General features: G+C 47.9%; 3 protein-coding genes across 4 annotated transcripts in view; 2 read left to right on the forward strand and 1 right to left on the reverse strand.

Annotated features, from left to right (window-relative positions):
- Window positions 1-13,894, forward strand: part of kcnd2 (potassium voltage-gated channel, Shal-related subfamily, member 2) — a 39,582-nt gene extending 25,688 nt beyond the window's left edge. The window contains exons 2-5 of the mRNA XM_030113138.1: window positions 11,048-11,210; window positions 12,370-12,465; window positions 12,578-12,819; window positions 13,397-13,894. Coding sequence (XP_029968998.1) covers window positions 11,048-11,210; window positions 12,370-12,465; window positions 12,578-12,819; window positions 13,397-13,574 — 679 coding nt within the window. The 3' untranslated portion in view covers window positions 13,575-13,894. The remainder of the gene's footprint in view (window positions 1-11,047; window positions 11,211-12,369; window positions 12,466-12,577; window positions 12,820-13,396) is intronic.
- A 3,320-nt stretch (window positions 13,895-17,214) lies between these two features.
- On the reverse strand, window positions 17,215-21,373 carry tspan12 (tetraspanin 12). 2 transcript variants are annotated; one of them, XM_030113169.1, is made up of 7 exons: window positions 20,594-21,373; window positions 20,112-20,194; window positions 19,806-20,019; window positions 19,023-19,088; window positions 17,930-18,037; window positions 17,711-17,854; window positions 17,215-17,589 (listed from the first exon to the last, which is right to left on the reverse strand). In XM_030113169.1, the coding sequence occupies exons 1-7, from the start codon at window positions 20,657-20,659 to the stop codon at window positions 17,242-17,244; spliced, it is 1,029 nt and encodes a 342-aa protein (XP_029969029.1). In that variant the 5' UTR covers window positions 20,660-21,373; the 3' UTR covers window positions 17,215-17,241. The 2 variants fall into 2 exon arrangements, with proteins under 2 accessions (XP_029969029.1, XP_029969030.1); XM_030113170.1 differs by having other exon boundaries at window positions 19,884-20,019; window positions 20,594-21,369.
- A 1,506-nt stretch (window positions 21,374-22,879) lies between these two features.
- ing3 (inhibitor of growth family, member 3) lies at window positions 22,880-27,495 on the forward strand. The gene is made up of 12 exons (XM_030113163.1): window positions 22,880-23,016; window positions 23,161-23,232; window positions 24,590-24,690; window positions 24,774-24,839; window positions 25,567-25,663; window positions 25,752-25,823; window positions 25,948-26,064; window positions 26,146-26,309; window positions 26,392-26,582; window positions 26,667-26,862; window positions 26,959-26,997; window positions 27,128-27,495. Exons 1-12 carry the CDS (start codon window positions 22,989-22,991, stop codon window positions 27,242-27,244), a joined length of 1,260 nt encoding a protein of 419 aa, XP_029969023.1. The 5' UTR covers window positions 22,880-22,988; the 3' UTR covers window positions 27,245-27,495.
- The last annotated feature ends 19 nt before the right edge of the window (window positions 27,496-27,514 follow it).

Raw genomic sequence — 27,514 nt, forward strand, 5'->3', positions numbered from 1 at the left:
ATGTGGCACTCTCATGCCATTCTGGATTGAAGGGAGGATGAAAAAATACAAACTCAGCAGAAATATGTAGTAAAAACTGCATAAAACATGATTGTTAGTATAGATGCTTTATTATTCCCCATTATTTAATCTGTAAATGTGCTGAATGTTTGACTCTATGCTGATGACACTGTGATATTAGTTCCAAGAAGTTTAGAAATAAATATATACATTTGTCCCGTTACTATCCCGTTTCCATTTACATTAAAGCAACATAAAATGTTGTTGCCTCTTGTGGTCAGAATGAAAATCATTGATGTGGCAAATACACCTAAAATGATCCTAGAAGAGCCCATTTTTCCTGTAAATCTTGGTGTTATCATTGAGCTCTTTTCTCTTGGTTCATTTGAAAAATATCAGTCAGTGTTGATTTTGTGGCAACACTGTTTATATATCTCACAGCAGCTTGACCTTATTTGTAAAAGTGTAAAATGTGTCTCTCTATGCAGACGACACTGTTTTATTCCTTTTCTCTCAATGCATAGGATGAATTTCTGTAAACATTCATCATAAAATGAACAAAAGGTTTCCTGAAAGAATACCGTCCATCAAAATATCCAGTCAGAGTTATTTATCCCAAAGTCGCTGAAGTTAATGATTTGTAGACATCATTTAATCCCTGACGTTTGTGGTCAGAACAAAGATATAGAACTGAATTCAACATTCAGTAATGAAGAATAAAGTTTTTTCCAGTCCATATCCAAATCCAGTAACAGCTGTTTGACCTTTGGCTTCAAAGTCCAGGACCAGATTGAGGACTTCAGACTGGTTTTAAACCAGTCCAAATTGCTTCGTTTGTGTTCAGATCAACGACATAAAACAGCATTAGAGATTGAGACGCTCCACAAAGAGCCGAAGACGAGGAGAAGACGACTCTTCCTGAAAGACTTTCTTCAATCAGAAACTCTCCTGTGTGTTTTCACCTCACTGACGGCTCTGAACGCTTCTTTGTTTATGCGGCTCGGGAGGATAAAAATCCTCCAGCGACGACGCTCGGAGAACATCTCGTTTGAGGATCTTTTCCACTTACTGCAAACACAATTACAGCCGGGGTTTCTCTGTGAAATGACTTCATTTTTCAGCCGATCGCTGCAGCCGCCGCCGGTTCAGAAGGAGAGCTTCAGCCCAAAACTCCTCAGGAGGGGAAGATAAATGAGCCGATTTAAAGTGCAGAGGGAATGATTAACAGGGCTGCTGATATCAAGGGCTGCGTGTGCGCGTGCACGTGCATGCGTGTGTGCACGCCAGTGTGATATTTGGCTGTTTGTTATCCAGACTTCCTCCCATCCAGAGTCTGAGTTGTTGTTTTCTCTGCTGTTTAACACAATAAATGTGAGTCTGAGCTCAGAGCTCATGCTAATGAAAGCAGCTATAGATTGGTCCTCTGTGTGTGTGTGTGTGTGTGTGTGTGTGTGTGTGTGTGTGTGTGTTCTCGTATTTCTATCCTTGTTGGGGCCAAATGTCCCCACAAGGATAGCAAAACGTGGAACGACGTGCCTTGTGGGGACCTTTTTCCGGTCCTAAGTAGGAGAAACAGTGTTTTCTTGACCATGTTGTTGTTACTGAAAAAAGTAAAAGTGCAAAAACATTTCTTTAGGGTTAGGCTTTGTTGTGGTGTGGGTTAGGGTTAGGGTAAGGGTCAGGGTTAGGGGCTAGACATGAATGGGAGTCAATGGACGGTCCCCACAAGGATAGAAATACAAGACTGAGCGTGTGTGTGTGTGTGTGTGTGTGTGTGTGTGTACGCACAGCTGCATTAAATACTGTGTGTTTAATTAACTCTGTCACCCTCGAGGATTTCTAACCGCTTTTCTGCCACACACACACACACACACACACACACACACACACACACACACACACCACGTCTTTTCCTCAGAGTGCTCATCATCCCTCTCCTCTTTTCTGCACGTCAACAACCTTCAGTGTGTTTTCATATTTGCATACATTCAGTGTCACTTCACACAAACATCACTGTTTCACATTCTGCTGAGCGGTACAGACCTCATACAGTGTGTGTGTGTGCGTGTGTGTGTGTGTGTGTGTGTGTGTAATGCCACAGTCGCAGATCTAGTTACAGACACAAAAACATCCAGACACATGCAAATACACAAAAAACTCGCAGCACAAAAATCAATGTACGTAAGTTCAAACATGAGGTGAACTGTGATATAACACAGGAGCAGAGGAACACACACAAGTCCTACAACACACACACACACACACACAAACACACACACTCACACATCGCACATACATCTACATGAAGACACACGTTTTGTTGGGCACACACACATCTTTCTACACAGAAATGTCATTACAAACAACACAAATCTCATTATGCTCACAAAAATCTGATTACACACACACACACACACACACACACACACACACACACACACACACACACACACAGTGTAGCGTTTAGGGAGCATTAACAAGATCTGCAGGAGACGCAGCTCCTCTTTAATGATCATTAAAATCTGATGAGACAGAGGAGGAAGAGAATGAAGAGGAGAAACAAAAACATTAAGCCGGATAGCAGCGAAATGTTTCGGTTCCGCCGAGGAGCTGAACCAGTGAGGAGGGGAGGAAACAACACACACACACACACACACACACACACACTCAACGCTTTAATTCATGTAGCAGAAAAACTCCGTTTTTACAAGAAAGCAATTATAAATATGTCACGGCAACATAGAGAACGGAGGAATTTCAGGAGTTGGAATTAAATCCTCTTCATGAGAAGAAACATCAGGCTCTGATTTCACTGATTATCTTACTTTAGGTTTTGTTTTTTTGTTTTTTTCCAATCCAAGCCAGTTTTGAAACATCTGAAAATCTGTTGAAAATCTGCTTCGGAAGGGTCCAAAACTCAGTTATTACCCAGCTTCAAACAAGCTTTACACCCGTCCGAAAAGCACCATTTGAAAACCAGCTTCAACGCCATCTTACGGCCGGATTCAAACCATTCCAAACTACTTTAAACCAGTTTGCAACCAGCTTCAAACCTCAGATTTAAAGAATAAACAGTTTCAGTCACCTTTCACCTGTGTTTCACCTTCACTTGTAAATCCTGTCTCTTTTTTCATGACACTTTTATGCCTCATGGCTTCACGGCTGCCGCTGCTCTGACTGAAGCCGGATTATAAAACTCTGACTGGAGCATCGCTGTGTGATTTATGAAGAATTAAAGCTGCTCTTTCATTACTTCAGCAGTATATATAAAAAAAAAAAATCAGTCTGTATTGTTTTCTATTGGTGTGTAGTTCAAGTGCAGTCTGTAAAAGTCAGATTTATCCCCTGGCTGGCAGCAGAGGAAAAGGTAAATGTTTTACAGCAGATCTCCTCTTTTCCTTCCTGAGCCTTCATGTCTGCAGTTTTCCTCCTCCGGACTGTAAATCTCTCGTGGAGCTGATTGAGGAGGAAAAAGGGGGGGAGGGCAGTAAAACGGGGTAAAGAAAAAAAGAAGAAGAAAGAAAGAAACGACTCCCGGGGGAATAAACTCATAAACTGGCCTGCTTTCTGCTCCTCACGCTGCCAGGCTGCAGGTCTGGAGGAAGCTCGCTCTGACGGCCGCCGGCTTCACGCCGAGCAACGACCTCGGACTCCATCCGCCAAGATGCGTGTCTGAAGACTGACCTTAGTCCTGATCGGTCGATCCTGAGGATTTTGGGAGGGTGGAGATCAGAAGGTCTCGTCTGAGCGGCTCTGAGGAGCCGAGAGGGGAGACGATTTACCGTCCTGTCCTGAAGGTGGAGACGCTGCTTCTCTTCTGATTCTGTCCCCTCAGGACTCCATCTGCTACTACCACTAGTAACACACACACACACACACACACACACACACACACACACACACACACACGCAGCAGCAGAATTCAGACACTTGGGCTTGAATAATCGCTGAGCGGACCTTTTCTCTTCTTTGTTCTGCAGGAAAATAAAAAGTTTTCACGCTCGCTTGGAGCCGAGAAGTTTAGTGCCGATGACTAGATGATGATGACGATGATGAATGAGGACGAAGATGCATTAGTGGGAGATGATGATAGTGATAGATTTAACATCAAGCGCCTCGGAACCGGTCCAGGGCTTCAGATCCACGTTTCAGCCGCAGCTTCCTGCTGCTGGAAGCATTTAGAACACAACTAAAGACAGGAAAGTGTGTGTGTGTGTGTGTGTGTGTGTGTGTGTGTGTGTGTGTGTGTGTGTGTGTGTGTGCGTGCTAGATCGATTTAAGCGAGTGAAAATGTGCCGGCTCAGCGACAGCCCCATTCACCAGGAGAGTAAAAACCCAGAGAGACGTGAAGTGGAGCGACACGTCGGGGAGAAACTTTCTCCACAGACTCTTCAGGAACCGAACAAAAAGACGACTTGAAAGTTTCCGTCCCGTTTTTTTAATTGTGTGTCGTTTCACTGAGTTTCCCGGCCCTTCTCAGTCGTTGCGTTGCCTCAGATTTCCTCTTCTGTGACGGTTTCAGTCTCTTTACGGTCGCCTGGCGTCTCACTTTGATTATCGTGGAAACTTCTACGGCTGTTTGTCTGGTTTTGCTGGATGTTTTTCACACCGCTTGTTTTTGTTTTAGTGATTTTAATCAGTTTACGTCTCTTTGCGGACCGGCTTATTGCGTTGACTTGTTGTCTCTGTGGAGTTTAGGTGTGAAACTGTGTGTGTGTGTGTGTGTGAGAGAGCCTCGGACCTGTTACAACACACCTCCGTGGTGCTGTAACAGCGGCGCTGCAGTGCATGCTGGGATACGCTCCCAGGAACCTGTAAATAATTCAGAGTGACTGACAGGGCGGCCATGTTTTCTCTGCTAATTGATTTACTGCAGACAACTAATAAGACGAGGCCCCGCCCCCATCGGTCCTCATTAATTACAAGTGCCAGTGGCATCCTCCTCCTCCTCTTCCTCCTCCTCCTCCTCCTCCTCCTCCTCCTCCTCCTCCTCCTCCTCCTCCTCCTCACCCTTCTCCTCTTCCTCTGCCTTTCCTCTTCCTCTTCCTCTTCCTCCTCTTCCTCTTCTTTTCCTCCTCAACACCAAAAAATTAAAAAAATGGATTGATATTTATATTGAGCATGAACATAAAAAAATAAAAATCCAAATAAAACTGTCAAAAATACAGCATGACATGAAATAAGGTGTCACAGGGTGATAAAAAGGCACCGAGTGTGTGTGTGTGTGTGTGTGTGTGTGTGAGTGTGTGTGTGTTTAGTAGATTAAAGAGCCAAAAGGCCTTCAGTGGCACTTTAATCATCATGTCGGATCGTCTCACCCTGCAGCCAACACAATGCACCATAATCCACTTTACACTCACACTCTCACACACACACACACACACACACACACACAGTTTTCTTGTCTTGCCTCCGCTCCCCGGTTCTGGACTGTCCTGGTTCTCTGAGGGCTGTCCTGGCCCGGGGGTCAGAGGTCAGCCCGTCGTTCCTCATCCTTCTCGCCGATCGTTATGTTGATTGACGCTCCATCAGTGTCTCACTCTGCCTCCGAGCGCCGGTCGATGCAGAGTCCGCCGGGACGGAGGGACGGAGGGACGGACGGAGGGACGGAGGGACGGGTCCTGATGAATGGACGATAGATTCCTGATATTGATGCCAGTTCAGTGGTTAACAGCCTGAGGTCCGGGACCCTCTGGAGGGGTCAGCAGAGATAGCTGGGGGGCCAGGTTCTGTCTGCTCTGAGTTTGTTAAAATTACATCCATCCATTCCAAGTGATTCCCAATCTGTGGCCCGTGGCCCACCGGTGAACCGTGAAGGTACAGAAGTTGTGAAATGTCATTTTTGTTTCTGAAAACTTAGATGTGATTTCGGTCATATTTATTATTCTTTAAGGATCTATTTTTTGTTAATTTTGTGTAATCTGTGTATTTTTTGTTCTGAAAGTGTGTCAGTTTTCTGACTCGACGCCCGGCCGTCACAGAGGAGCAGGAGGAAGTCTATTTTCAGTCCTTATTAGAGCGGCGCGTCCTCCGCAGCTGAGCGGCGCATTAGCATGTTAGCGGGCCGGCCGCCTGCTGCCGACTAATTGGTGTTTGTGTGCAGATGAAATGAAACACGTGTGTAACGACGCTTCGGGGGGAAAACAAACCGAGGGCTGAAGGACACACCGGATCGCCGCCGAGGGGAAGGAGAACAGATGAGGTCCCACTTCCTGTTTGATCCGATTAATCTCTTCTCTTCTCATCTGGTTCTATTTTAGCTCTGAACGGCGGACAGTCGGCCTCGGACTCTGTGTTTGGACTGGATTTTCATTTAATTGGGCTTGTTAGCTGATTTTGTGGTTTAATTTTGAGGCCAATTTTTTTTTTTTCCTGACATTAGTTCTGAGTTGGTCCTGGTCGGATCTGGTTTGAGGTTCTGGTTCTGGTTTTGCATCTGCATTTTGACCATGTTTGGATCTGAACGCTGTGACTTTTGGGGCCCAGATTTGTACTGATGAGGGATTCTGGATCTGGGTTGGTTGGTTTCAAGACTAGATTGTAGTCTTTGGTCTTTGTAATCTTTTTTTCTGTCCTGATTTGCAGTGAAGTTAAGTTTCGATGGGCTTTTGATTCTGAATCTGTTTGTTTTGCAGCTGGATTTCTACCAGTCGGCTCTGGTTTTGAGTTCATTAGACTTTGATGGATCTGAGGTCTGTATTCGATAGTTTATTTGGGGGGTTTGGTTCCCAGTTGGACGGCCTTGTGGGTTTATATTTGCTTTGTTGGTTTTGTTTCTTGATGCCTTGAATTTTTAGCTAAGAATTGTAGTTTGATTGGTCTTGATCTGGTCTCGTTTTGAACTGGGTCATGATCTTAGTTTTTGGTTAAAACTATAGTTTGAACTTTTGGGCGTCACTGGTTGTGAATCTGGTCGGTTTTACCTGGTTTCTGACTTTTAAATGAATTATTAGTCAACATTTGAGATCTAGACTGGTGGGTTGGGCTGGTTCTGCACAGATTCTGGACTTGGATTCGATGCGAACCAGATCATCTTTGGGTCTCAGCTCAAAGTTGAAGGTCAGCTTTGGGTTCGGACTTGAAGTGAGGCCTCGGTCCTGGTTCTGGTCCCTGTCGGGGGTGGAGGTCCTCACAGAAACAGGAATCCTCTGCGGGTTTGTGTTGGCGGACCGAGGCCGTCGTCGATCTGTCAGTCCGACCAGTTTAAAAATAGAAAAATGAATCAAACGCAGAAGCGCGGCCTTTAGCTTCTTTCTTCTTCTGTCAGAGCTGTTATGTGAGACGTCACCCCCCCCCCCCCCCCCCACCCCACCCCCTCCTCCCCGCGAAACAAATGACAAAGAAACAAATGACTTGTTCCTTTCAGGATTTTCAGAGCAGAAGAAGAAGATCCACTGCTGATCAGAACCACCTGAACAGGATGTCATCAAATCCTGGTCCCGGTCTGAGTGTGGTTCTGGTCCCGGTTTGAGTGCGGTTCTGGTCCCGGTTTGAGTGCGGTTCTGGTCCCGGTTTGACTCCAGTTCTGGTCCCGGTTTGACTCCGGTTCTGGACCAGATGCAGAGTTTTAAGACTTCAAGTCCAGATCCGAACACCGTGAAGAAGAAACAGATGCAGTTAATTATGAATACAACTCAAATAAAACTCGCTCCCCTGCCTTCTGTGAGCGCCACTTCCACCACGCCACCGTGGACACATTAATAACACACACACACACACACCACACACACACACACACACACACACACACACACACACACACACTCTGAAAATGCTCATCTATAATGAAGGCGGCCTCTCATTAATGCTTTTTAGTTTGTGTGTGTGTGTGTGTGTGTGTGTGTGTGTGTGTGTGTGTGTGTGTGTGTGTGCCTGTCTGCGGCTTGTTTAACGTTTTATAAAGTGAATTTGCGACGCGCTGCGTCTGAATCATTTATGCTCCGATCTGACCGAACCGCGCCATTAACGCAAAGTGCTCGACAAACGCGCGCGCACACACACACACACACACACACACACAGCGTTCAGCACGCTGACTTTATTTCAAACTTCAAACAGTTTTTTATTCAGCTGTTTGACCTGAACCTGCAATCCAGTCAAAAAGTTTTACTTCTGGTGCCTCTGAGACAGGAAGTCGGGGGTCTGAGGGGTCGGGGGTCTGAGGGGTCTGAGGATTCAGGGGTCTGAGGGGTCGGGGGTCTGAGGGGTCTGAGGGGTCGGGGGTCTGAGGGGTCTGAGGGGTCTGAGGATTCAGGGGTCTGAGGGGTCTGAGGGGTCAGGGGTCTGAGGGGTCTGAGGGGTCGGGGGTTTGCGGGGTCTGAGGACTCAGGGGTCCTGCTTCCTGGTTTTAGGGCTGCAGCTGGAGCTTTTTCACTCTTCCTGTTTTTTAAAATCTTCTCATCCTGTGGTAGAACATCTGAGAAACAACTCTTTGGGGTTGCTCCACCCGGTTTGGGTTGGGTTAGTTAGGTTAGGTTGGGTTACTTGGGTTCGGTTGAGTTAGGTTAGGTTGGGTTAGTTAGGTTTTGGTTGGGTTGGTTAGGCTGGGTTAGGTTGAGTTGGGTTGGAATAGTTAGGTTGGGTCAGTTAGTTTAGGTTAGGTTGGGTTAGTTTGGGTTAGTTAGGTTGGGTTTGGTTAGGTTAAGCTGGGTTAGGTTAGACTGGGTTAGTTAGATGGGTTAGTTAGGTTGGGTTAGTTAGGTTGGGTTAGTTAGTTTAGGTTAGGCTGGATTAGGTTGGGTTAGTTTGGGTTAGTTAGGTTGTTTTAGGTTAGGTTAGACTTGGTTAGGCTGGGTTAGTTAATTTAAGTTAGGCTGGGTTAGGTTAGGCTGGGTTAGGTTGGGTTGGGTTAGTTAGGTTGGGTTAGTTGGTTGGGCTGGGTTAGGTTGGGTTAATTAGGTTGGGCTGGGTTAGTTAGGTTACACTGGGTTAGTTAGGTTTGGTTGTTTTAGGTTAGGCTGGGTTAGTTAGGTTGGGCTGGGTTAGTTAGGTTACACTGGGTTAGTTAGGTTGGGTTGTTTTAGGTTAGGCTGGGTTAGTTAGGTTAGGTTAGTTACGCTGTGTGACGTCTGGAACGTCTCGTTACTTTACTGTTGTTCTGTGGCTCAGTTGGCTTTTCTGTGTCTTTGTTGTTTTTGTTTTGTGGGATTTTTAGTCCTTCAGTGTCTTTATATGCAGTTTTATTCTTGTTTCCTTTTAGTTTTTATATGTTTTGACTCTTTTCTGAGTTTGAAGTTGTCCTGTGTGTAAAACTTCAGACGTGTGTGAGGCTGACAGCTGTGGAAATCGCTGAGTCCCTGTTTGTGTTGGTACACACACACACGCACACGCCCACACACACACACACACACACACACACACACGCTCAGAAAATGTGCTACAATGATCCGATGATGATGATGATGAAGGAGAGTGTGAGGAAAGTCACCTTCTCCTCGGGGACGTGTTGTGACTCAGATCGTCCAGCTGAAGACCGGGTGTCTTTGGGAAAGTGAGACGGACGCCGGTCCCACTGCTTCATCCTCGATTTGAGTGACCTTCGACCCTTCATTCTCTCACTTTTTGACATTTTCGTATCACTTTCTGGTTGTTTTAGAATTTTTCCCTCATTTAAAGTTAGTTTGTGTCTTTGGGTTTGTCGTGTGGAGGTTTTGGTCCGTCGATCATTTTACGTCAAAAACTGGCGCTGAGTGACACGACTGTGTCAGTGTTGCTTTTGATAAGTCTATCAGTCCCATAGATTGAATTATTGAATGTGTGTGTGTGTGTGTGTGTGCCTTAATAAGAACACTCTCTCCCTCCTTGATGAAGGACGCAGTCACATGACACAACACACACACACACACACACACACACCTGTACTCTGTGTGTTTCTAATTCTGTATGCTCTCTACTGTGAGACACACACACACACACACACTCAGAAGGTCGCAGTCTCTGATTGGCCGCTGCTTGCTGGGTGGTTTGAAGGTTTTCAGGAGGAGGCGATTCATCACTGACACAAACTTCACCTTGAAGCTAACGCGACGTGACAATGAAAGACAAGGAGACGTTCTGAAACAATATTCATTGACAGTTATTTATGGACCGCAATGGAAAAACACCAAAATAAACTACTTAATGAAATATATCGTCTAATATAAAATGACAGGGACGCTCAGAGGAGCCTTCATCAAGATGATTCCCCCTCCAGGACAGAAAATAAGTTCCTGAATGTGGGCGGGGCTAAAGAAGCACACTTCTCCTTCATAGACCTAAATATCTGCCTGCATTCCCACATCTAACCTATAAAATAATCCATAAAACAAATTAAATCACTGCTGTCACTACTGCGCCAGTTTGTGTCCAACACGTCTGTGTTCATGTGCAGTTTGAATCCGATGAAGACGCCTGGCTCGTCCACGCCACACGGGAGGAGCAGTGCATGCTGGGAGCTGAGGCCATCATCAGATAGAATATGTTGGTAAAGTAGGACAGAAGAAGAAGAAGAAGAGGCAGTGGAGGAGTGTGTTTCTGTCTCCGGGGACTTTCAGGGGTTGATGAATGTGTTTTACACTCATGATGATGAGGATGATGATGGTGCAGAGAAACCTGCAGCTCTCTGGCTCCTCCATGTGGACGCCGGCCGAACTGCAGCTCCATTCATAAAACGACAGACGGAGCAGGAAGTGCTGAGTCAGCTCTTCTGCTTTTTTCTGCTGACTGATGGAAAAACGGTCGAGTTTGGTTGAGTTATTGAGTTTCTGTCGACACGCTCATAACCGAAGACATCTGCGGCTGCTGTCAGCAGCGCTCGTGTGTGTGTGTGTGTGCGCGCGCGCGCGCGCGTGTGTGTGTGTGTGTGTGTGAATTTATTGTAATCACAAATCCTTTTTTCTGTCAAAAACTGAAAAAAATGGCTGAAAAAATACAAGAAATTTTTTTAAAAAATGACAAGAATATATTACTTGTTGCTGTAGACTAGTGGAAAGAGAAACACTGACGGACCAACTTGCCAACTTGAGCCCATGTCTGACCTCCTGACCTCTGACCTCTCCTCCACGCACAGATACGGCGACATGGTGCCGAAGACCATCATGGGGAAGATCTTCGGCTCCATCTGCTCCCTGAGCGGCGTGCTGGTCATCGCCCTGCCGGTGCCCGTCATCGTCTCCAACTTCAGCCGGATCTACCACCAGAGCCAGAGAGCCGAGAAGCGGCGAGCGCAGAAGGTGACGTCTTGAACGCCGACTCGCCTCCAGAAGGGTCCAAACCCCCCGCAGACTCCACAGCAGCCCTTAGAGAAGCTTCACCCAAACTTCTCTGAGTTTCATACACACACACACACAAACACACACTCTCTTATTTACAGTACAAACGCAGCCGGATGCGTATTGGCCGCATTCGGGAGGTAACCATGGAGACGCAGACGCGGGCAGCCATGTTTCCATGTTTTCTTCCAGCGGTTGAGCTGCAGGATGGATGTTTTATTCTGGGACGTTTTCCATGACGTCTTCATTTCCTGTGTGTGTGTGTGTGTGTGTGTGTGTGTGTGTGTGTGTGTGTGTGTGTGTGTGTGTGTGTGTGTGCGCGCGCGCGCGCGTGCACAATGTCATCGGTCTGAGACTGCATCCTGCATCTGGACCTTTTCTTCTTCTTCTTCTTCTTCTTCTTCTTCTTCTTCTTCTACTGCCAGTTTTCCAGTTTATTCTAATCCAGTCAGCAGGTAAAGGGGGCGGAGTCTGCTGTCATCCCCAAAGCACAGATTAGTTTGATGTTAAATGACATGTCATCATGTAGCATCTCGCTGTTTAGCATTAGCATCCTCTGATCACTGATCCCAGTGTTAGCTTTAGCATCGGCTGCTGTCTCTATCAATCCGCTGACAGCAGAAGCTGGTCACGTAGCATTAGCCTTAGCATTAACTAAAGACTGCCGTCTCTCATTACCATCTATTTCGCCCGCTGTTAGCATCTCCAGCTCCGTAAGATGTAGCACAAATCGTGCTAATCACCATCTTTAAGGATATTTCAGAACCTCTCCTGAAGACTTTAGTACAGAAACATAGATCTACTGCAGAAACTACATAATTTTTTTAGCTGTGTCTCATTGTGAAGGGAGAGTTTCCTTGTTTTCTTCTATGTTTTTGTACCTTAACGTTCTTAAAGCGGAGAATCAAGCTAACGACTCCATTGGCAGTCATTGTCCCCTGAATACCAGCCCAGGTGTGTTTGGATTTATTCAGTCCAAACCAGTGGACTAAGAGGTGCGAGCAGCGCTTCGTCAAACAAATGAAGAAACATATGCATCCATAAGAAGGGGGATTGTGGGTAACAGGCTGCTGTTTTCTCACACTGAGGTTTTGGTTTCTCCTGTTTTTGTGTCTTGAAGGCGTCCAAAGAAGCCGGACAGGCGCTGGTCTGCAAGACCAACCCCAACTTCGAGGTGCACCACCACCACCTGCTGAACTGCCTGGAGAAGACCACGGTGCGTCCACACACACACACACACACACACACACACACACACACACACACACACACACACACGTCACACCGCCACGTCAGGCCTGCTCCTCAACGCTCCTCCTTCCTCTCAGAACCACGAGTTCGTGGACGAGAAGTCGTACGAGACGAGCTGCAAGGAGGTGACCCTGGTCAAGCAGGCGTCCCGCTCTTCGTCCGTCTCCTCCTCCTCCTCGCCCCACGGCTTCACCTCCTGCTGCAGCCGCCGGAAGAGGAAGACCTTCCACGTGCCCAACTCCAACATGGCGGTGGGGCTGCAGGGCAGCATCCAGGAGCTGAGCACCATCCAGATCCGGGAGCGGCCGCTCAACAACAGGTCAGCCCAACGGCCTTCACCTCAGTGAGATTGTAGAGAAAACCCTTCGAAGACGATTGTCTTTAAAAGGACTTTGGACGAGGTACTGATGTGCTGCGAGGACATCATGCCAGAGGTTGTAGCACTCAGGGAGTTTTCTCAGCGTTGAAGTAAAGAAACTGCTCCCGCATTCACCTGTTCATCCTGTTTTTAACCGTCATTTTAGTTGTATTTGGGTGTTGAGGGTTGAGTAAATCTCTCAGAGACAGACTAAAGTGTAGGACGGAGAATGAGACAACCACAGAGACTCGCTGTCTGGACACATGGAAGCAGAGATCATGTGACCCGAGGTTCCCATGAAGAGTCAGAATGCTGGAATCCAGAATATGTCCAGCTGTGGGAGGTGTGGGAGCCTTCAGAAAGAGGGCCAGCAAGAAGACCAGATCCCCTCCGGTCCAGTGTCACGCAGTGGCATCAACAGAGAAAACCCATCCGGTCCGGGTCCGGTCCAGAAGCCTGGTTCTCAGTCAGTTTCTTCTGTTGACTGATTGATTCTCTCTCTCTCTCTCTCTCTCTCTCTCTCTCTCTCTCTCTCCAGTCGTTCCAGTCGGTCCAGCCTGAACGCTAAATTCGAGGAGACCCTCCCTCTGAACTGTGACCAGCCGTATCTCACCGCCGCCGTCATTAGCATGCCCACGCCGCCGGGAACCACGCCCGAGGGCGACGACTCCACCGACTACTCCCAGACCAACATCGTGCGTGTTTCCGCGCTCTAGGCCCCGCCCAGTCCCCCGCCACAGCGCCCCCTGGATGACAGAGGCGTCGACCGCAGACTGACCAATGGTAGACAAGCAGATCCGTCACGAACTGACTCCGATTCGGATTTTCTTTGATTTCCTTGCTGAGGAGCTCGAACGACCACGTTAGCCTGCGAACGCACGAGTCAACAGGAGGTCAAAGAGCAGCGGAGAGCTGACGTCCTGAACCGGGCTTCCTCTTGTCTCTCATGGATTTGAAACGGTCTGACGGAGGACTTTGAGCATGCTCAGTACGTGTGTGTGTGTGTGTGTGTGATTGTTTTCAAGAGTCGGACTCTGCATGAACCTCGGCTCCGGGTTCGATTCCCCACTCTGTAAATATCAGTTTTCTACCCAAGGACTTCTTCTCAGAGACGTTCTGTCTTCTCCCACAGATTTCTGAGTTGGGTGCATCGGAACAGACTCCCTCGCTGTATCTGACTGGATCGTATTTATTTTGTTCACAGGTTAGTTTGGGAAGTTTAAAAAGCGGGTCGTGGAATCGCAGATTTGTACACTTCCTCCTTGCACCGGATGCACAAGTTTGATCCCCAGACTTCTGACCAATCAGAGGCTTCGGACGACCACATCGAAATCCAACGGATGCAAAAACAAACAAACAAAAAAAAAAACTGTCCCGTCAAGGACGCTGCACACACACTTACAGGCACATCAACAGTTCACACGATGTCCAAACCTGCTGAAGAAAAAACACAAATACTCCAAAAAAAGCTCCAAGTGGCGCCACTGGAGCGATTACTGGGTCCAAACTCAGAGCATTAGTGCACGTGGGCGTGTCCTGGTATTGATACAGGCTTTGGCTTTTGGATGGAGAGAGGCAGTTCACAGCAAACGGCTAGAGGAGAACAGCTCAGACTCCAGTGTTAACACATGTTCCAGAAATATGAAGAGGAAAAACTCTTCTCAGCGCAACATTTTCACACTCAAAATGTTTTGAAGTGAAAACAAAAAGCTTTTGTTGAGTTTCAGGGGGGCGTTTGCACGACAACGGTGCTCGGAGCTACTGAAGACGCAACTTTTTGAAAACGCTGCGACTCCATCTCCATGGAAACGGGGGAAAGTGCAGCTTTTCTGAAACGCTGCCGCTGCACGTGTGCACCAGTGCTAAATAGTTCTGCTCTCGAGCTGGTCGATGGATCTATGACTTGATTTCAGCTGTCTGAGTAAACGGCGTCGCTTTCGAAACGCTGTCATGTAAACCCGAAACTTTTGTGAAACGAAAAGGTAAAAGCGATTTGTTGAACTTAAAGCAGTGAGGAAGTGGAACTCAGGACTGAGTTTTTGTTCACATTAAAACTGGATTTGAAGTGAAACAAAGGTTTTGCAGTAACGCTGTGACCTGGAGTTTGGACCCAGAACAGAAACTCATGTCTTCAGTAAGTTTGGACATCGTCTTCTGGTTTCATTGAGATTCTTGTTGAAGACTGTCCAAACCCAGCATGATTTTTTAAACTGTGGAGATTCAGATTCGTTTTGATACAAACGTCATTTTTTTCCCCTTCCTGGACTAAATTCTTCCTGTTTGTGGATTTTAAAGACGTGGAGGTTTTGGTCCGCGTTGAAGAAGAGCACACAGCCTGAGGCGCCACATGCACATGCACATCATGTTGTTGATTGGTGGAGGTCCAGGGCATCGTGAACACCGTGCTGTATTTGTTCTTGGGTGTCGTAGCTCATCTGTTATTATTTCCCATGAGGGCCGGCGGTGTTTCCTTCACCTCGTTTTTCTGAACCTGCATGCAGAGCGAGGGGCGGACTTCCTGTTACTGTGGATGAAAACTGAGAACAGAAAAGCTCGAGGTTTTAGTGTCTGATGAGTAATTAGAATAAAAATGTTAAATCTTCCGTCTGGGCATTTTTTTGAATTCACAAAACAACATCGTTCATTCATGTTTTAGTCTTTAATCCATCTTTTTTCCCTGAATGAATGTGTGATTTTCTCAGTGAATGGATGGATAAGTAGTTTGGTTCATTTTGTGTGTGTGTGTGCATGTGCGTGTGCATGTGTGTGTGTGTGTGTGTGTGTGTGTGGCAGCAGCTGCACAGAAACTGATCCGTCTCTCCGATGTTTGGAGGTTTTACACGTTTGCACATTCAGAACAGCTGATGGTCTTCAGTTGTGTGTCTGGGTTTGTGTACTTCTGGTTATGTCTCTGTTTGTGTGTGTCCGTGGTTGGGTCTCTGGTTGTGTGTCTGGTGGTTTGCGTCTGGTTGTGTGTCTGTGGTTGTCTCATTCTGTACGTCTGGTTGGGTAAATACTGTTACCTGTCTCTGGTTGTGTGTCTGTGGTTGAGTGTATAAAGCTCTGGTTGTGTATTAAGTTGTGTATCCCTGTCACTCAAACACACAAACCATCCTCTAGTTTTGTGTGTTTTGTTTGTGTTGTGTGTGAAAGAAAGAGTTACCATGGAGACGGACATACTGGTGGCTGAAGAGATTTTGAGACCGCTGGAAATAGTCTAAAACACAATTTCAACACAAACACACAACGTCCACTTTCAGTGCCCTGAGTGGATCCTTGTCCCGGTAGCTGGAGGAGTTCCTCAGGGCTCCGTCATTGGTCCTCTGTAGTTTCCTTCTGATCAGGGAATTTTTTTGAACCCACTCAGATTCTTTACATTATTTTATTACTGTTTAGGGAACCTTTGATGATCGGGAATAGAACCGAACACAGGCAACACCTAAGCGAGTGGTCACCAGCAGGTGTCGCTATAATCATTAAAGCAGTATTTATACATCAGTCTGACAGTTCATCCAACATTCATGCTCACAGCTCACTGTTGAGCTGAATCTTCACATATTGACAATTTCAAAACACAGTGGGGTTTTTTTTAACTTAAACAATTCAAACTCCTCTAAACAACGACGAGGTTATGTGAGAACAGGCCTGTCTGTTTTTCTTGGCAGCAATCACAAAAAATTGAACCGACTGGAGACAAAATATATTTTAGCTCAATACTGAAGTGAAACACGAAACTTGACACCAGTTGGACACTGTGTGGCGCTAATTAACAAAACATGTTTTCAGAGGAAGTGCATTTCACTTGAACAATAATCTGTTGAACCACTGCGATCAGAAGTTAGAAAAACATCCTACAAACATCAAACGTGTTTCAGTAGTTATTTCAGTTTGTTCAGTCAGGAAACAAACATTTTAGCTAAACGGCTAACTCACCCAAAGTTTTTTAACACTGAGACCCTCAGATACCTCCAAGAAAGACGATGGACCCCCTCTTTAATCTCTGATTGGCCAAAACTTTACAGTGAATCCGAGCACTGGAGGACATTCAGCAGCGCACAAAACCAGGAACCTTCAAGTTCTTCTTCAGATTCTACAAACGTGTTGATTGTGGTTTTCTTCTAGCGATCAGAGCAGTCAGAGCTTCAGGCCCCCCGTGACGTCTGGTGCCCCCTTCAGGCCGTCCTGGGCCACAGGTTGGGAAGCGCAGGATGACGGAGGTCTTGCAGGTTTGGACCCCGTTCGCACCTGCCTGCAGGTCTGCTCCGTCTGTCCACCTGAACTCTGTCCAGCGGTCGTCCACGTTGGACAGTGTTCCCGAGGCCCGGAGACGTTTCCCGGGTCTGTGGGGTTTTTTTCCCGCCTTTGCCGTCAGCGGCGCTGAAGTCAGGCTGCGGCGTGAAGCCGCTCCATCTCGAACTGAGGTCCCGCGGGCGTCTCGCCAGCAGGGGGCGCGTTAGTGCAGACTTTAGGGTTCCAGCGCGCGCAGGCGGGCCTGGGCGCCTCGGCCGGCTCCGCGGGCGCCGCCGTGAGCGGCGTGCAGTCGTCCGGCGGCGAGGGAGGAGGAGCGGAGTCCGGCTGGGGAGACTTCCGACCATAGTAGAGCGCCCAGAGCAGCGTGAGCGTGAGCGCCATGGCGAGAATCTGAGCCACGCCGATGGACACGCCCAGAAACCGCAGCGCCTGCAGCTGCTTCGTCCCACGGATGAAGGAGTAGATCTTTGGACCGCAGCCCTGAAAAACAGAGACGAGGACGAGAAATGGCGAGCAGCGTGACTTGGCCAGTGACCTCCTCCGTTCTCCTCCTCACACCTGGAGAACACCTGCGGGCGTCCGTCCAGGTGTGTGCGCTCACCTCCTGGTGCAGGTCGCTCAGGTCGTGGTAGTGGGCGTGTCGAGCGCAGCCCGGGTACTGACTGGAGCAGCAGGAGTCCGGAGGGAAGTCCAGCTCCGTCATCTCCAGCCAATCAGTGAAGTAGATCACCCCACAGCACTGGAACTAGACACACACACACACATAGATACATACAGGTAGGCACCACACTAGTAGTGTGTGTGTGTGTGTGTGTGTTACCTCAGTCTGGAAGCTGTTCCAGGTGTGTGTGAGCCACTGATACCGCTGCAGGCCGTAATTCTGCATTCGAGACTTGAGGCTGATCATATCAGAGCGCTGCACCGACGGCTGGAAGACACACACACACACACACACACACACACACACACACACACACACACAGATAAGCGATCTGCTCTTTGTTTCATGTTCACACATCAGTGAGCAGACACACAACGAACTGCAGCTTCATCACATTCGACTCTGTCAACTTCTGAAGTTTGTTTTAGATACAATGAACCCTGCCTGAGTGAATGACACACACACACACACACACACACACGCGGTCCTGTGTCCTCCGATATGTGACACACATCATAAAACTGGAAATACCAAACAGCACAGATGGGGTACTCCAGTACTCCGCTCCTCTGCAGACTCAAATGTGCGTTTTTGCACTGCAGTGTGTGTGTGTGTGTGAGTGTTTGTGTGTCTGTGTGTGTGTGTGACCTGATCTGAGAGCAGCAGCCGGCCGGACCAGTCTCACATTTCTGGTTATTCTTAGAGTCCCGTCAGTTTGTTTCAGCAGCAGAAAGTCTGAACGCTGCAGCTGCCCAGCAACACACAACTCTGCAACAACACAACGATACACAACTCTACAACAACACCCTACTCTACAACATCACAATACCTCTGCAGCAACATAACACGCCTGCAGCAGCTCTGTAATGTCACATCAACTCTGCACTATTATTGCAACTGTGACGCAACATCATGACTCTGCAGCAGCTTTGCAACAACCTCAACACAACTGCAACCTCACAACTCTGCAGCTGCAACACAACCAATCCAAAACATCGCAACAGCCTCACAACAACGCTGCGGCGTTACCGCAACATCACAACTGCATGTCGACAACAACACACCAGTGTGACAGCAACAACAGGAAGACTAAAAAACTGAGAAGATTCCAAAAATCCAACAAAAAATCCATTTCGACCGTCGGATTGTTCCTGATGGTTTTGCCGGTTTGGAGCTGAAGAGGCCGAACGGACCTCTGAACTCCACTTCCTGTTTCCAGGTGTGTCAGGGTGCGAACGGAGCGCCGCCTCACCTCGTCGTACGTCCACACGGCGCTCGCCAGCTCCACGCAGAAGATGACCAGCAGGCTGCCGAAGTACTGAAACACAGAGAGACTTTATTTATAAAGAAATAACTAAATACTGATGAGCAATGTTCAGCAAGTTATTCAAAATGACTCTATTTCCATGACTCTATGAGGAAGGCGCTCTATAATCTGGATGTTAGAAACAGATTTATGAACAAGCAACAACTAGGTAACCAATCTCATGAGAGTAATCAGTTACTTTCAGTGTTACTTGACACTATTTTAATCCCCAACATCGTCTGGGATGAGTTTGTTGCTTCTGGTGTGAAGAACAGAGCTGGGCCTGAGATCACCTGTCTGCTGTCACCTGAGGGGGCGGGGCCGAGTGTCAGGTGTCCCCCATTGTCCCCTCCGAGCTGATAAGATTGTCCCCCTGTCAGTCCCTGAAAGACGAGCTGCTGGGACTCACAGCTCCGGCCGGGGGGGGGGCGCACACACACACACACACACACACACACACACACACACACACACACACACACACACACACACACACACACACACACACACACGGGTAGTCCGACCAAACCTGGGAGGTCGCTCTGGACGCAGAAACACCTGCTGCAGGTCTGACTAACAGCTGCTGTCTCGTTCTTTCGTGTTTCTAACACGATCCAGAAAAGTTGGGCGCTGTGTGAAGTGTGAGTTTACTGAAGAGAAACTTCCGCTTTCAGAAAACTGTCAGGAAAGTTCAGACGGAGGCAAGAAGGAGCTGTGAATCATCCTCACCGCCTGCTGCCTGTACAGGTTAAATGACTGACTGGGAGTGTTAAAGAGGCTCAGACAGGCGGGGCGGCGCAGCGGTACCCAGGACAGCAGCAGCAGGTCGCAGCGCAGCGTGCCGCAGTATCCCACCATGGCCACCATGATGAGGAAGCAGCACACGGCGATGATGACGGGGTGGACCGCCGGCGAATATGTGAGGACGGCGGCTTCCTCCAACCTGCAGCATGAGGAGAGAACAAAAATGAACCGGAATCGAACAGTACAGAACACCTGAGGAGGTGCGTGTTCGATTCCCGGGCCTGCACTCACCTGGTGTGGGCTGTCAGGGTGAGCACGGTGTTCAGGGTGTCTCTGATCCACGCTGCCAGTCCCAGCACACACGCTGACATCAGCTGGACACACACACACACACACACACACACACACACACGGAAATAAATACAAACAGATCAGATTCTGCTGCCTGCAAATAACACAGCAGAATGTCAAACATGCTGTCACACACGCACACACACTCACACACACCTAAACTGTCCTACTTAGACTGCAAGTCCTGTCTGTCTGTGTGTGTGTGTGTGTGTGTGTGTGTGTGTGTGTGTGTACATATATATATATATATATATATATATATATATATATATATATATATATTAAATATATAATATATATATAATCAAAAAATATCAAATATAAAATCAAAACTACAAATGAATAGTGTAGTGTCCATATTGATTTCTTTTGTCGTGTTGTTGTTTGCTTGTTGTTGTTGTTGTTGTCATGTTGTTACTCACCCAGAACAGCAGGTTGAGCGCGTACAGCAGACACCGCAGACACCTCACCGCGTCCTGCCGCGCCATCCCGTGCGGGGCTCGGCGGCGCGGCTCACCGCAGCCCGGGGCACCATGACATCCCGCGGGGCGCAGACGGAGCGCGGCCCGGGGCCCGGGGCCGGGGCGGCGGGGATCAGTGCCCCACAGACGGGAGCGTCTTCACTGGAAACTGCGCCGGCCGCGTGCGTAAAAGCCGCATTCCGCTGCGCTCGGCGCGGCGCGCGCGTCTCCGGCAAGGCTCCGCCCGCCCGGCTTCTCGTTTTAGCGGCTCGAGTTTATCCGCGAGGAGCTCCAGGAAACTTCTGCAACAGGTGGTTTCCCACTTTCCCGTCAGCCCCTCTGGACGGATGGAGCGCACACCTCCAGCGCCGCCGCGCGGCTCCGCTTTGACGCGCGTCTCCGCACGCGTAAAAAAAAAAAAATGGAGAAGAACTTTTCAGTTTGTTTCAGATCCAAAACATCACAGAGACACTCTGGAGCTGAAAAACGACCGATCCGGGACAGAAACGAACATCCAGCTGAGCCTCTTCCTCTCTGCTCGGAGCGTCGAGCGGAGCGCCGGGTGGGAGAACGCAGGGGGGCGGCGCGCGGCCCCGACCGTCCTGCTGCTTCTTCCTCTGATAATTAAATGCGCGCAGCAGCAGCAGCAGCGGGAGTCTCCCTCCTGCCCCCCTCCCTCCCCTCCGGGTCCTGGGGGAGGACAGAGGAATGTGTCCGCCTCCAGCCGCGCAGCCGCGGGGTCAGCGGCACCGGAGCCGCGGCGCTCCGGAGAGGATGAGGAAACACACACACACACACACACACACGCACACACACACACACACACACACACACACACACACACACACACACACACACACACACACACACACACACACACACACACACACACGCTATAGTCCAGATTTAAAGGCCAAAAGTGTATTGATGGGTTCTGCAGTGTGAGTGGACACACACACTCTTTTGGCCATATATGGTCCTCGTGGTCATGTTGATATTTATATTCGTGACCAAAAGTATGTGGACAAAAGTGAATCTCACCATTTCTGCCCTTATATGTTTGACCTGATGCATAATGAACACACACCTGATGAAATATGAGGCACATGATGTGTTTTTCATTCATCTGCTTGTGGTATTGCTGTGTTGTGTGTAATATTAACAGTATTCCAATATTAACGGGTAATCAGAGATATTTGAATTGCTGTCTGTAAACACAATATAGAAATCTGCCTAAAAGTACCAACTTAAAGAAACCAACTGACATGAAGCATGTTGTCACCATCACCTCTCTGCAGCACTGATAATGGAGTGCCAGCAACAGTAATCTGATTATTTTTTCTACTACACACAATAACAATGTCACTGAAAAGGTTAGTTTTAGGCCCCCCCCCCCCACCCAAAAAAGCCATACTCTTGATGCACAAATCATGAGCAAAGTCCCCACAATATTCTATTCTCCAATAATAAGCTTTAAATCATTTAATAAAAAGCTGAATTGAATGGTTTTGTTTGTTTGTTTAGAAATATGCTGTTTGAATATTTAAATGTTCAGTGCTTTACAAATTTAGAAATCTATATAGTTATTGAACAGACATCTGTCTGAAATCCAGTTAGAAAGAAAAAACACCTTTATATCATTTTCTCAAAGTCACTTGAAACAATCATACCAAGCAATCATGCTGATGAAATGTGATTTTTTATTTTAATGTCATCTTTACGTCAGTAACAGGCAAGGGCAATTTCTGTACAATCAAATAGAAGGGAATAGAATTTATATAGCACCTACAGAGTCAAGGCAATTCTGTTCTTTCAAGGAAATTAAAGTAAAACATTAAAATAATGTGATTACAAAACGCTTGAAAGCAAAATAAATAAAGCAAAAAACTTTATCAAGATAAATAAATTTCAAATAAGTTAAATCTAATGAAATAGCCAGTGAGATCCAAACACTCAGTCACGTTTTGTCATTTTAATGGAATTATACGTTTCTCTATAGATCTGTTGGTTATTAACATGTCAGCAGATTAAATAAACTGAGCAATTAAAGGAGAAATAGTGGGGAACGCTCTCTAGATTATCTGATTTTAGGCCCTTAACCCTAAATTGAGTCGTATCCTGAAGATAAACTAGCTTACTACTTAAACTACAACTCCCATGATGCACCGGTTTCTTGTACACATACGAGCGTACGCACAGACTTAGACCAATCAGGACACGAGCTGCCCCGTGCGTCACATTCTCTGACCTCATTATTCGTGGTATTTTTTTTCTGGGAGAGAGACAGCAGCAGGCGGCGCCATATTGAACCAGGATTTTTCCACCGTTCAACATTTAAAACGTCGATTTTTCCACCATGCTGTACCTGGAGGATTATCTCGAGAGTGAGTGTGGGAGTTCGCCGGAGTACTGGCGGTGGTTTCGGGTCGCATTACGCGTGAATCGTGCTTTATTTCGAGGTCGCCGCGGCTCCGGCCGTTAGCCTAGCCATGCTAACATTGTCCCCGCCTTTTCTTCTTCTTCGGCAGTGATCGAGCAGCTTCCCATGGACCTCCGCGACAGGTTTACGGAAATGCGGGAGATGGACCTGCAGGTTCAGAGTGCGTGAGACAACAACACAACTCCCGGGCGGCCGTGGCACGCTTTTTGTGCAGACTTGCATGGGTGGCCGTTTTGCAAATTTGACAGTCTTTCTTACCTCAAATACGTAAAGAACATGTTTTATTTCGCATACCGGTAAAAAAAAAAAAAAAAAAAATACATTGATTCTCTTACCATAAACACAATTTTGGAGAATTGTAGTCATCCAAAAATATCAAAACAAAACCAAACTTCACTTTTTCTATACGAAGTTATGTCAATATTTTTAGTCTTTGAAATATACGGAGAAAAAGAAAAACTTTGCAGGGCTTGAACCTTGCGGAGAAACCCCAGAGCGCCGTTTTTCTACGCAATGTGCGTGAATTACATCTGCGCAATATACGTAGATATGATATGAAGAAAATTAGCTGTGTTTAGCATTTCTGACTAACAGGCTGTTTATTTATTCTATTAATTAATTCCAGGCATGTCAAAATAATAAGTTACTTTCTACAATGTATAACTTTTAAACAAATTGATGTTTAATTTTTTCTACTCGGTGTCTAAATTCACAGTTAATACTTTTGTAAACTTTTTTTTATATATATATAATTTTAAAGAGAAATTTAAAAGGCAGTCTGTGCTCACATTCACACTTAAATTGCATAACAGGATTAAAATAAGTAAAAATTATTCAAAACAACAGATTAGAAAATAAAGTGCTAAGGAGTTAAAGACACTGAAGAGCCTTAATCAGCATCGCCCCCCTCTCCAACATCGCCCAACTATGGAAATAAATTGTTTGACTCCCAAATGAACTCGTATTACAACACTTGCATCCCTAATATGTGTTTTTTTTTTCCTGTAATATTCATAATTCAGGTCTGAGTTAGGTGAAGCTTAGTGAATGTAGAGCATGGACATACACAATATTATTTTCTTTTATTCCAATAATGGAACAACATCATCCCACAGACAGGAGTTCACACAAAACAAGTGTAGTCAATCAGAAGGTCATAAGACATCAACCGTTGATGTTGGTGTTTTGGTCTTTCTTCATTAAATTCAGTGATATGTGAAATCCTTGAAAATGACTTCTTTTTTTTTAAAATCAACTGCCTTTCAAATGGTGTGTTCTTGTTCAGAAGATTTTGAGATACAGTTTAAAATAAGGGTAATAATGTTAATTAATTCTTCTCATGGACCTGTAATGGGATTTCTGTTGAAGTATGTGAGTTCTGATGATGAGCCGTGTGTGTGTGTGTGTGTGTGTGTGTGTGTGTGTGTGTGTGTGTGTGTGTGTGTGTGTGTGTGTGTGTGTGTGTGTGTGTGTGTGTGTGTGTGTGTGTGTGTGTGTGTGTGTGTGTGTGTGTTCAGACGCCACCGATCAGCTGGAGCAGAAAGTCATCGAGTTCTTTGTCAATGCTAAGAAGAACAAACCGGAGTGGAGAGAAGAGCAGATGGAGGTCATCAAAAAGGTGGGACGGACATCCACACACGTGTGCTGGTGTGTTGAAAGGAGGAGGGATTCACACCGTGTGTGTGTGTGTGTGTGTTTCAGGATTACTACAAAGCCCTGGAGGATGCTGATGAGAAGGTGCAGCTGGCCAATCAGATCTACGACCTGGTGAGTTGAAGCTTCAGTTTGGTTCCTACAGTCTGTGATGTTAGAGTCTCATCAATCTGTTATCAGGCTGTGGTTTAGATTTAAAAAGTTGGTTCAAGAGGAACTTTACCTGCTTGCTGTGCCTCATGAGTGTATCGCAGCTTTCAGCCTCAGGGCCTGAAGGTAGTCGCTTGGTACGCTGCAACATCTTCAGTAAATAACCAGCAGTCAGGAAATGGACATGAAGTGTTTGTGTCATTTATGTGAACGGAGACTGAATCTGGTTCATCTTGACTCCACAGACTCGTGTTTAGATGTTGAATGTTGTCTTGATGGTGACGCCGTGATGAGAGTAATCATGAAGCCGTTGGTGTGTTTGGAACCATCTGTGAATCCTTCACACTGAAACATCAGAGGTCCATGGTTCTGTTGACTGTGAAGCTTTGAGCCAGCTGTCATTCTCCTGCTCTCCAGCAGAGGGCAGACAGAGACGGTCTAACAGATCAGATTTAAACTCTCATGCAGTTTGTTTGACCAACAACAACAAAGTTAACCCAGTTCTCAGGAACATTGACTCAGCAGGAAGCTGCACAGCATCAAACATCCCATGACGCTGATATGATAAATACAAAAACAATATTTTATAAAGCAAATTTAATCGAAATCAAGGCCTTTAAAGTGAATCTTCTCTGGACCTGTGAACACTTTTCTGAGCTGTTTGTTTGTTTGTTTGTTTGTTTGTTGTCAGGTGGACCGTCACCTGCGTAAACTGGACCAGGAGTTGGCCAAGTTCAAGATGGAGCTGGAGGCCGACAATGCCGGCATCACGGAGATCCTGGAGAGACGTAGGAGCCGCCGCACTGCAGGAAGCGACTCCTTCCTTTGTTTACGCTTCAGCTTCACTTCATTGTTTGTTTGTTTTCTGCTGCTCAGGGTCGTTGGAGATGGACAGTCCGTCGCAGCCCGTCAACAACCACCACGTCCACTCACACACCGCCACGGAGAGTACGTCTCTGTCCTCCGCACGCCGCTTCCTCTCGGTCCTGCAGGGGGCGCTGTGCGGCTATAAGAGAGTGTGTGTGTGTGTGTGTGTGTGTGTGTGTGTGTGTGTGTGTGTGTGTGTCCACAGAGAGGAAGTACAGCGCTCCCGCTCACCACACCACAGAACACGTTCCAGAGAAGAAGTTCAAGTCTGAAGCGCTGCTGTCCACGCTCACGTCCGACGCCTCCAAGGAGAACACGCCAGGTAGCGACTAGCGCGGCGCCGCCGGGCACGGAGTGCGTCTGTCCGCCGTCACACACTCACTCACCCGCGTGTCCCCCGCAGGTTGCCGTGCCAACAGCACGTCCTCGTCCACCAACAGTGTGTACAGCGTGAACTCCTCCCAGCCGCTGCCCTCCTACAACCTGAGCTCGCTGCCGGCGGGCCCCGGGGCCGGCGCCGGCGCCATCACCATGGCCGCCGCCCAGGCCGTCCAGGCCACCGCCCAGGTGAGGGGACGTCCCGCCACGCCCCGGCGCGGCCTGCTGTGCCTGCCGTGCTGAGTGTGTGTGTGTGTGTGTGTGCGCGCAGATGAAGGACGGCCGCCGGACGTCCAGCATGAAGGCGAGCTACGAGGCCATCAAGAACAACGACTTCCAGCTGGGCCGCGAGTTCTCCCTGAGCCGCGAGTCCGCCGGCTACTCGTCCTCCGCCCTGGCCTCCACCCTCACGCAGACGCTCACCCCAAGCTCCGCCTCCGACTCCCGGGGCCGCAAGTCCAAGTGAGGCCCCGCCCCCTGGCCCCGCCCCCCGCCACGCCCCGGGGGAACCGGAGCCGCCGCCTCATCTCCTCTCCTCTGTTCCAGGAGCAGCATCAAGTCTTCCAACCACCAGTCGTCCTCGTCGTCCTCGTCCTCGTCCTCGCTGTCCTCCTGCTCCTCGTCCTCCGCCCTGGCTCAGGAGCTGTCCCAGCAGGCGGCGGCGCTGCCCGAGGCCGAGGCCAACAGCCAGGTGGACTGGACCTACGACCCCAACGAGCCGCGCTACTGCATCTGCAACCAGGTGAGCCAGGACGCACGCACACACACACACACACACACACCCAGCTCCAGCCTCTTCCTGCTCTGGCTGATCTGCGCTCTGATTGGCTCCCGGCAGGTTTCCTATGGAGAGATGGTCGGCTGCGACAACACAGACGTGAGTATCCTGTGTGTCACTTTCAGAGCTGTGTGTGGGTGTGTACGTGTCCCTTGACGTGTGTGTGTGTGTGTGTGTGTGTGTGTGTGTGTGTGTGTGTGTGTGTGTGTGTGTGTGTGTGTGTCCTCAGTGTCCCATCGAGTGGTTCCATTACGGCTGTGTGGGTCTGACCGAGGCTCCCAAGGGGAAGTGGTACTGTCCTCAGTGCACGGCGGCCATGAAGAGGCGGGGCAGCCGCCACAAATAGACTGAGTGGCTCCACCGGAGGGGTCAGAGGTCACACCGCGTCCCATCCCCTCCTGCTCCGCAATGTCGCCGTCCCGACGCCGGACGGTCTTCAGTCGGACTCATGTCTCGGAGCTGAACTCGTTTTCCCATGAGGCCGTGCGTCCATGTCCCTCCTCGAGAGGTGTGTGTGTGTGTGTGTGTGTGTGTGTGTGTGTGTGTGTGTGTGTGTGTGTCCTCTAATGTTCAAAAAGTCAATAAAAAGCCGTTTTGTTAAACGTGTTGCTTCATT

Source organism: Salarias fasciatus, chromosome 17 (genome assembly GCF_902148845.1).
Source record: "Salarias fasciatus chromosome 17, fSalaFa1.1, whole genome shotgun sequence".
Classification (NCBI taxonomy): Eukaryota; Metazoa; Chordata; class Actinopteri; order Blenniiformes; family Blenniidae; genus Salarias; species Salarias fasciatus.